Raw genomic sequence first — 11,390 nt, forward strand, 5'->3', positions numbered from 1 at the left:
TATACTAGTATTTTGTTGGAATTTTTCAGTTTAATAAAATTATTGTTATAGAATTAATACTACATAATTAAAAATTATATAGAAATAGGCTAAAGTTAAAAAAAAAAGGATATATCAAACTTATTATTAATAATGAGAGACTTACCTTTAAAGGTATAATGAAGAAAAAATGTGAAGTGAACGTCTCTTATTAGCAAGTATATGGTGGTCTTGGCACTAGAGTAACTAGAGAGTCTTTAAAGAAGTTCTTTGGCATGTGGACTTCTCATCTTACATCTATGGGAATGTTCATTATGAGTGTTCATTAATGTTGCCCAAAAACTACACTAGTTAAGCTTAATGTAGATGAAAACTGTAGTTTACAAGACCAAAGCAATTAAGGGAGGTGGAGTTATTTGTAATCATTATGGTCTTTGGCTATACGGGTTCATTGAAAAATTTAGAACTAGATCTTCTATCTAAGCTAAGCTTCTGGCTATTGAGCGTAGTCTTGAGTAGACTTTGAAGTTGGATCATCGACAAGTTACTTTGGAGAATAACTATCTAGAAGTAATCCATATATCATTACTGAGGTACAGATTCGTTTGGATCCTAATGCACAAGTGCTTCACAACATATGTGGATGCTTAGGAGAAATTAGAATGTTTAACTATGGCATATCTACATAGAGGGAAATATAGTGGTGAGTCTATTAACTATCTAATAAAAAATGTCATCTCATATCATCCATTGTCACTTGTCAACTTATCATTCACATTTTTTCCTCCAAAATGGTTTCACTTCCTTCACGTGTACAACTCACACACTATATATTATTCCCTTTCATTATTATAATAATATTAAATCCAATATTTCATTTTATTAATAATTTCAAATATATATATATATATATATATATATGTGTGGCATTGAGCCTTTATCTATGGTGGCTAGGCTATATATTATTTTTCCATGTTATAATAATATAATAATATTAAATTAATTATTGCATTTCTTAATAATTTCAAAACAAGAAATATGGCATTGGGCATTTATCTGTGATGGTTGCATGTCACATTAAATCTATTTACTTACTATGTAATAAAAAAGTTGTTTCTGATGATGTCATTGTTGGACACGTGTCAGATGCTTGTACAATTTTTCCTCACAAACAGTTTCGCACACTTACAATGTATCAACTCATACTTTATCTACTTCTCATAAAAATATTTCGTTTTAAACTTCTTTCATATCATCATTTGTCACATATTACTTCCTCCATAATGTGTTTCCCTCTTAAAAGTGTTCTACGTACTACTTTGTACTTACCCATACTAAATAATCACTTTTGTATAATGTATATTTTCATAATTAATAATAAAAATATAGAGTATGTAATGTGTTATGTTGTTGACAATAATGAAAAAATAATTAGTGCAATACTCAAACTAATTAACCTAATTAAAGGAGACATGATGAATATTATTTCATATTTTTATTAATGATAAATAACTAAAATTCTGAAGAAAATTACATCATCTATTAATAGCTTATTATTTTCCTTTTAATTATGGGAGTGTTAAAGAATATAATTTCATATTCTTATTATTTATTAATGATAAATAGCTAATAATATATTACAATTCAATCAACTATTAGACCAATTAATAATAATTTAATTATTAAATATTATGATCTCATTTTTTGGGTAGTAAAACCTTAATATAATCATTCTATCTTCTCTTATATAGTTATTTAATTTAAATTAAAAATTATACATTTTCACCTCATCAAAGTTTTGTAACACTTTTTTCATTGTATTTTAATATCACAGTTCAAATTCTCTTGTATTTTAATTTTTCTCCATTATAATTAAAAAAATCAAATTCGAGACTGAATTTTTTTTACTTTTACATATTTTTTAATAAAAAAGACTATTACGATTTGATTTCTCTATTTTCATTTTGTACAACTTTTAAAATATTTATTTTCAAAATACCATACAGTATCATATAGGGATGGCAATGGGTATCCGGATCTATGGGTAACGCAAAAAATACCCATAAGTGTCGGGTCTAGGTCTATGTTTTTGGATCTGTAGGTAATGAGATCCGAGATTTTAAGACTTGTTGTTGGATGGGTCTGGACAATGAGGTACCCAGATCCGTTATTCCTTTATATATATATATATATATATATAGTTTAAACAACTTACTCTACATCTTAATCATCAATTCTATGGAAGTCTAATGATTTGAATTAATGAGTAGATCTATATCATCAAATTTCTCTAGAATTGATGGCTAAGATGTGAATATGTGTATCCATATATATAATGTCAATCCATAATGTTCTATTGTTAATTCGTAAAGATAATTGATATTTTTGTTAAATAATCATGTTACATTGTTAAATAGTGGTGTGATATTATGTTGTTAATTGATATGTGTAATATAATATTATGTTGAGTGAATAATTCTTATTTAATCAATTTTACATCATAATGTTGAAATAGTCAATTTAAAATGTGTTTAAAACTTTAAATTATTTTTTATACTTTTTCTCTTGTTGATTACCTAACTAACATATAAGATTGTAGTAAGCAAATGCACAATTATATAAATTATTGAAAATTATTTTAATGTTTTTTAAACTGTGAGTACACGCAGATCTACTAGGTAGCCAAGGACTCATGGGTAGCAGACCCAACAGGTATCAGCATGGGTTCGGGGCGGGTATCAATAAAAAATGAAGCAACGATGCGGGTTTGAGTAATGCACTATCCAGACCCAACCAGACCCATTGACATCCCTAGTATCATGTTTAGGTTTCTTATTTTTATTAGAAAATTTAAATTTGAAATTAACATTTATTTTTCTTATGTGTTTAAAAAGACAAATACCTGAGTAAACTATGTGTACTTAACAATGTAAATGTATGTGTAACATGTGTTCTTAGTAGTGAGAATGTACGGGTAACATATGTATTTTTTACCATGCGAATGCTCGGATCACATGTGTGTTCTTAACAATATAAATACACAAGGAAAATCATGCGAATGCACGAGTAACATATGTATTCTTAACCACATATGAATACATATATAATATGTGTTCTTAATCACACAACAAAAAAATATTACCCCATACTAATTAAGATGAATTACATGTCTAAACTTAGCATGAGTTTTAGATGACTTTAGAATCTCATACTCCTGCACAATAGTGCTGCCCATTATGCAGATGAAGCTTTCACTTAGTTTCTTTTTTATTTCTTTTATTTAATTTATTTCATACGTACAAAGATAACCAACATATTATATTAAATGAAAATATATATCTAAAAGAGAAAATTATGCCCCAATTTCCTTCCTAATAGCAAAATAGATCTGTACCCAAAAAAATAGATAGTTGCCAACTTTTTTTCAAGACGGTAGCCAACTATAACCTATTGCTAATTTTTTTTTGGTTTCCCACATGTATCCTCGCACTGGAGGCAATCCTGTCCGAGCCAACGAGGTGGGTTTGAGTAATGCACTATCCAGACCCAACCAGACCCATTGACATCCCTAGTATCATGTTTAGGTTTCTTATTTTTATTAGAAAATTTAAATTTGAAATTAACATTTATTTTTCTTATGTGTTTAAAAAGACAAATACCTGAGTAAACCATGTGTACTTAACAATGCAAATGTATGTGTAACATGTGTTCTTAGTAATGAGAATGTACGGGTAACATATGTATTTTTTACCATGCGAATGCTCGGATCACATGTGTGTTCTTAACAATATAAATACACAAGGAAAATCATGCGAATGCACGAGTAACATATGTATTCTTAACCACATATGAATACATATATAATATGTGTTCTTAATCACACAACAAAAAAATATTACCCCATACTAATTAAGATGAATTACATGTCTAAACTTAGCATGAGTTTTAGATGACTTTAGAATCTCATACTCCTGCACAATAGTGCTGCCCATTATGCAGATGAAGCTTTCACTTAGTTTCTTTTTTATTTCTTTTATTTAATTTATTTCATACGTACAAAGATAACCAACATATTATATTAAATGAAAATATATATCTAAAAGAGAATGTATGTGTAACATATGTATTTTTTACCATGTGTATTTAACAATGCAAATGTATGTGTAACATGTGTTCTTAGTAATGAGAATGTACGGGTAACATATGTATTTTTTACCATGCGAATGCTCGGATCACATGTGTGTTCTTAACAATATAAATACACAAGGAAAATCATGCGAATGCACGAGTAACATATGTATTCTTAACCACATATGAATACATATATAATATGTGTTCTTAATCACACAACAAAAAAATATTACCCCATACTAATTAAGATGAATTACATGTCTAAACTTAGCATGAGTTTTAGATGACTTTAGAATCTCATACTCCTGCACAATAGTGCTGCCCATTATGCAGATGAAGCTTTCACTTAGTTTCTTTTTTATTTCTTTTATTTAATTTATTTCATACGTACAAAGATAACCAACATATTATATTAAATGAAAATATATATCTAAAAGAGAAAATTATGCCCCAATTTCCTTCCTAATAGCAAAATAGATTTGTACCAAAAAAAAATAGATAGTTGCCAACTATAACCTATTGCTAATTTTTTTTTGGTTTCCCACATGTATCCTCGCACTGGAGGCAATCCTGTCCGAGCCAGGTACATCCACAGGTAAGTGGGGCTAACTCTCCCAACGGGCATTTTTTCCATCCACAAGACTCGAACCCGGGTTCTTGCTTAAGGGGAATCAAGCATGTACCACTTGAGCCAACGCTCGTTGGTAACCTATTGCTAATTGTAATTGACATTTAAGAATTAATACTTTTTTATTATCTTGTAAATTGAAACTGTTGGTTTTAAAACTCAAAGGAATTGTTTCTTTAACTGAAATATTAAAATGTTATAAATTTTAGTAATTGAAGTAAATGCAATGACAGAGATATATTCTTATTCTTTAAAGTATTAGGTACCTAATCCCATTGGTTTTGAACCATCCAAAAATTTCAGGGGTAACACAATCATGATTTTCTCTTCCAATGTAGTCTTTCATCTTAAACTTTGTTTGCACGAGTCATAAACACTAACAGTATTGCATACATTAAGATTAGGTGAACTCAAACCACTCTCATTGGTCTATCGAGTTGATCCTTCCAGCATTATAGCTTGAATGACTTCTTAATATGGTCATTCAATGGAAAATGAACTTTCAAAAAGCTATGGAATGAAGTACTCTAATAAGTTAAATAATTATTAGTGCATGTGCAAATATGAGTTGAGAAAAAATGTATACAATAATAAATATAAGTAATGTCAGTTCTGATATTTTATAGGCCAATGTAAGAAGAAAATTTAGGCCCTTAATTTAATATGAAGTTTGAATATTAAAATTCGATTTTTTTTTGATGATTTAAAAAAAATTAGTATGACAAAATAAAAATGATTACTTATTGTATATCAAACAATCTAATTATCTAATATTTTTATCATAATTTTTAATAAAAGAGGCCCACACAAACTCAATACATATTTTCTTTTCATGTTCAATTATTGTTATTTATTGATGATTTGAATCCAATATATTTTTATGGAGTCATCTTAATGTTAAAATGTCTCACGCTTTTCTTACTCCATATCATCTATATAATAGAATAAAACATTAATTATTACAACATTTGAACCCATTTATACATAGAATAATAATAATTGAGAACACAATAAAATTTAAAATTAATAAAAAAAACATATTTGTCATCTAAAAATAAAGTTAGTTGTATTGTTAAAAATATATTTGGGTCTTCATTATTTATAAGTTATTTACTATGTACTTATGATATACCTTTTATATTTAATTATTATTGTTTTTTAAATATAAGTAATACAAATAAATGGTAAAACATATATTAGTTATGTATAAATTTTTACTTGTAACAATAGATATATATTACATTCTTATTAGAATCATATAGATACTCCCCTACTCTACTCTTATTAGAGTCACATACGAACACGACTTAGATTAGAGGTGTCAAAACGGGCTATTTGGATGAGTTCGGGTTAGTCCACATTGGGTTTGGGCTAAACTGGGCCAGACTAAAAAGTCCGGATACAATTTATGCATATCAAATAGTAGCTCAAACCCATCTTAAGAGGGTTGCGGGTTGTAGCGAACCGACCCGCATAAACTAATTTTTTAAACTTTTAATATATTTAATATATTCAAAAAATATGTATCATTTGATATTAACATATAATTTTTCTTAACATATTTGTTATGCCAAATGCAACCAAACTTATAGATCAAATGCATTGTGTTTGAGTTAATACGTGATGTTAAGTCTACGTGTATGATTTTTAACCTAACCCTTTTATTAAATTTCTCATTTCTATTGGACTCTCACTCTCTAATATAATTTGTAACTTCACTTTAATATATAAACATTTGGGTACTAACAAAATATTATCTTATGTATGTTCTTTGTCAATACTTTCATGGGGAGCTATTATATTAAATTTGGTTCTGTGGAGTTCTCTATAATAAACAATTTATGTTGATTTTAGTTTTGTTGTAAACATTATTTTCTTTATTATATTTTTTTGGTAAAAGTTAAATCTAATTAAATACACAATAACATAATATTTATTATCTATTTTTTATTATAAGTTGTTTTGTAAATTTTTATTTAATGCTTATTACCAAGCCAAAAGTCTAAAAAGATTAAAACATATAAGTAAAACGGGTAGTCTAAACCGTTCGGGTAAGCCCAACCCGTGATCGGATTTAATAAAAGTACCTAAAATGATACCCAAACCTTATAGATTTTCAGGCTTTGGCTGGCCAACCCGATTGGGTCCACCCATTTTGACAGCTCTAACTTAGATACTCCCCTATGCCCTTATCTCTATTTAATAGGTAAATAGTTTTTTAGTTAGAAGGTTAATTGAGTCATTCCCTTAGATTTAATTGAAACTTTTTTAACAATCTTATAACCTATAATAGTTGAAAATTATATTTTTCTAAAGGTAACCAAAATCAGTGGATTTTAACTCTATCAACAAAATATACATAAGTGATTTAAAATCTTGTAATATTATGTTTAAAGATTTTAGACACCCATTAAATATATTGGTGATAAATTTGAAATTTTAAATAAAGATGAAAACAAAACATAATTTGAACCTAAATTTAATAACTATACATATTTGCAACTGCTATTAAAAAAACAATAAATATATTTTTAAAAAACTTAATGCTTTTTTGGAAGATTCTAACTTTTTTTCCAATTTAATTATTGCCGTATGAATTTTTGACAACCTGTCACAAGTTCACATCTTTCTAGTTTACCATACCATTCACCAAATATGAAAGTTTATAAGATAAAAGTTTAATTTTGTGAATGATATCTATCGAAAAAATAGGAACAAAATCCAAAAAATAAAGACCGTGAAATGTATTTACTGATAGTGTAAAGATTTATATATAATCAGTGCATTATCTATCATTCTTTTATTTAATGATAACTAAAAATCAGATGAACAGTCCAAAAAACTTCTTAGCTTTACAAAAAAAATACCAACACAAAAAAAAAAAATAACATTCATCAAACCAGAGTAAAAGCGAGAGAAGAAAAAACATGGGGCTATATATAAAAAATCTCACACTTTTCTCTCTCCCCTCTCTCACACAATTGAAGAAGCCATGGCTCTGCAACTATGGGAAACACTGAAAGAAGCCATAGTAGCCTACACAGGCCTCTCTGCACCCACCTTTTTCACCCTCCTCGCTGTCCTCATCGCCTTCTACTACGTCGTTTCTAGTTTATTTGGTTCCTCTGACCAAAATACCCATGCCAGGTCTCGGAACTTTGTTCCAGAGATGGAACCTTTGAAGCCACCAGTTCAACTTGGTGAGATCTCAGAGGAGGAGCTTAAAGCTTATGATGGCTCTGATGCTGAGAAGCCTTTGCTTATGGCCATTAAGGGTCAGATCTATGATATTTCACAGAGCAGGTATCAAGTGTGTAAAATAAATCTTTTTTTTTTTTGCCTTTTGATTTTGACCCTTTTTGTGATTTTGTGTTTTGGTGGCCAAAAGAGCCTTTTTTGGATTCTGGGTTGTTTAGTTTTTTGTTGAATTGTGTTTTAAGGAACTTTCTGGGTTTCTTTTGTAAAAAATGATTTTTATGTGTTTCACCTATTTTATGTGCTATTTTTATGGAATTAATCGTTTTATTTGGTTTTGATTTTCCTTTCCATGATTTTAGGTCTTGTTTTGGGTCAATTTTGTCAAAAAATTGATTTTTTTACTACCTTGTATTTTTCATGGTTTCATCTGTTTTGTGTTTATTACTTTTCTCTATCCTTTTATGTAATTTTGAATTGGTTCTGATCTTGTTTTCTGCATCTTATTTCTCATGGTTCTTTTGTTGGTTATATATGTTGAAAATAGGGTGTTCCTTTTATTAAATAATGAAGTTATATGCTTGGTTTTAGTAGAACTTGGAGGATTGAAAATAATGGATTTTCTAGTTTTGTTGTCACTTGCCATCAAGTACATTGTCAATTTTCTTCAATAAAAAAAGTATGTTGTCAATTTTCAACCACTATTTTCCACCTTTCTGGTCCATACTTTACTATGGCTACCCTTTAGGGTCTGCTTGGTTGAGTAGGTGCAAAAAGTTGGTGGAAAAGAGATAGCTGAATGAAAATGACTTTTAAACAAAGTTATAGCCCCAGACTTTAAATATTCTCCATTTTATTTGTAACCTTTTCATTTTATTTGGTCTGTTGTAATTTCCCTAGATCAGCTACAGTCACAAGTTTTTGGTATCAAACTTTGCTCAACATGGAGGATGAACCTGGCCTCCTTTACATCTCTTCCCCTCTGCTTGGAAAAATTAGTTCGGGTTGATTTGATTTGCACCATAATTGTGATTCGGTTATGATTCCCGTGCAAAAAGGAGTTGCATGCACAGTTGATTCCTTACAATGCTTTCAAGTTTCAATATGCATTGTTTTTGTCAATGGCATTAATGAAGAGAACTGTAGATTGGAAAATCACAAGAAAACTCAAATTTACCTAATTCTTTTGGCAGTTCAAAACATAGTTTACTAATTTTATTCTGATTTTTACTTTTCAAATTCCGATGTCACAAATTATTTATTATTATCCAAAACAACAGGGATGAATGATTTTTATTGTAATGTTTATGTTTATGTGTCTTTCTAGGATGTTTTATGGACCCGGTGGACCTTATGCTCTATTTGCTGGCAAGGATGCTAGCAGAGCTTTAGCAAAGATGTCCTTTGAGGAGAAAGATCTTACCGGAGATATCTCTGGTCTCGGCCCATTTGAGCTTGATGCCTTGCAAGACTGGGAATATAAGTTCATGACCAAATATGTGAAGGTTGGAACTGTGCAAAAGACAGTTCCAGCAACCGAAGGAGAGGCACAATCCAGTGCTGAACCATCAGAATCTACTTCCGGTGATGCCGAAGCTGATGCAACCAAGAAGCCCACTGAAGATGGACCATCTGATGCGTCCAAGAAGCCCACTGAAGATGGTCCATCTGATGCATCCAAGAAAACCACCGAAGACGGTCCATCAGAAACACCAGCTGTTAAAAGTGATGAAACCCCTTCAAATGTTGATGCTGTGATAGAGTGAAGATGGTTGGATTGTATTGGCAATAAAATTCTCTTGCAAATCGTGGGAACCATTATATATGAGTTTATGAGAAAAACTGATCCTTTGTGAAAGTATTAAACAAATGTTAGACCAATTTCCTTTCAGTCCAGGCCACCCCTTTTGCATGGAACTTTGCAAGTATTGACTTTGATGAATGATAAATATTTAGTGTTTAAATTTAGCCATCACGAGGTTTAAAATTTCCTTTTAAACATCTTGAGCCAAGTAATTGTCTGTAGTATAATCATTTGATCATAGTGCAGGGAAATAGCAAGTCTGCAGAATTTTCTTCTTCATTGAAATCATTTGATTGATGCCTCATTTAGTCTCATAAATTCTGGTATGCATTGGATAGATGATTTGATAACTGAAAGTGGATGCACTTTTGTTGCTTTCTTAGAGCAACCCCAATTGTTAGCATACACAATATATGTGGAACAATTTTTTTGTTTGTCATGTCATCATTATCCATTTATTCACATACACTTCTAGCTAACTTTATATTTTAATAGTGAACATATTTCATATAAGCGATTGGCATGTTCATTGAAATTGTTTTGCTTTGTCTCTTAGGATAGATATATGCTTTACAAAGTTAACATAGATATTTAGAGCTATTATACATGGTGTGAGCATTCCACTAGTGTTGCATTATTGTTTGGGCATTCACTTTCGTGTCCACATTCTTATTCTTTGAACCACACATTTCAAGGCCTCAAATGCCTTCAAAGAAGCCTGTGGAAATAAGAAAGAATAATAATCAGAAAAAACCTTCCCAAGTCAGTGTGGCGATTTCTTAGCCATATGTCAGGGAAACAATGAGAACTCTAATGTGTGATAAAAGTTTGTAAATAATTTTTCCCAAAAGAATTAAAATCAAAAGGGAAATTTCATCACGTGAAATGTGGATATTCAATTCCAAAGGTGGTAGGGTGTTCTTGGCTATGTTCAGAAAGCAGACAAGGAATTATTGTACCAAATACATAATTTATGTATTATGGTAATAGAAACAGATCCATTATTATTTACTAACAAACAGAAATGTATGAACAATGTTTGCCAACTTGAGAGATGCAGACACCAAATGCTATAAAAAGCCTCTTGATCTCGCAATTGAATTCCAGCAACTTTTGGCCAAGGTAGCCTTTACCGAGTTATTGTAAATTGTGATGGCCAACCTTGTAAAAGTTCCCAATAACCTTTTTATCACCTCAACATGTTTAATATTTTGGTTTATCACACTGTCTTGAAAGGATTCACATTATTTTGGTGATGAGATGTAGGCTAGTTTGTAGTATTTATCTTTAAGTTATTCAAAACATCAATACTTTACTTAATAAAAATTGAGATATTCAAATGATATGAGAAGATAACATGCTGACAGACTACATAACTAAATTTAGTTTAGGCTCTCATGATATAATTATGTTCTGGGATGTCCCACCATCATGCAGATAGACATGTCCCCTATGCTTTAATTATTTCTGTCCTTTATTTCAAATTTTACAAAAAAAACTAAGCTATTTTGTAAAATAGTCATCTAACCAGCTGAGATTTGTTATATGACTAAATATGACATTAAATATTTAATTTTTTAGTTTAGGAATGAGAATGAGGTGGACAAGTGAGAGTAATATTAACTCGTTCTTATACCCGAATCTATTTGTTGG

The 11,390-nt window shown here is 29.9% G+C and overlaps 1 protein-coding gene across 2 annotated transcripts; it reads left to right on the forward strand.

The window, feature by feature from the left end:
- Positions 7,674-9,905, forward strand: LOC109325796 (membrane steroid-binding protein 1-like). 2 transcript variants are annotated; one of them, XM_019558359.1, is made up of 3 exons: positions 7,674-8,041; positions 9,261-9,537; positions 9,574-9,905. In XM_019558359.1, the coding sequence occupies exons 1-3, from the start codon at positions 7,731-7,733 to the stop codon at positions 9,697-9,699; spliced, it is 714 nt and encodes a 237-aa protein (XP_019413904.1). In that variant the 5' UTR covers positions 7,674-7,730; the 3' UTR covers positions 9,700-9,905. The 2 variants fall into 2 exon arrangements, with proteins under 2 accessions (XP_019413904.1, XP_019413903.1); XM_019558358.1 differs by having other exon boundaries at positions 7,675-8,041; positions 9,261-9,905.

This window comes from Lupinus angustifolius, chromosome LG13 (genome assembly GCF_001865875.1).
Source record: "Lupinus angustifolius cultivar Tanjil chromosome LG13, LupAngTanjil_v1.0, whole genome shotgun sequence".
Classification (NCBI taxonomy): domain Eukaryota; kingdom Viridiplantae; phylum Streptophyta; class Magnoliopsida; order Fabales; family Fabaceae; genus Lupinus; species Lupinus angustifolius.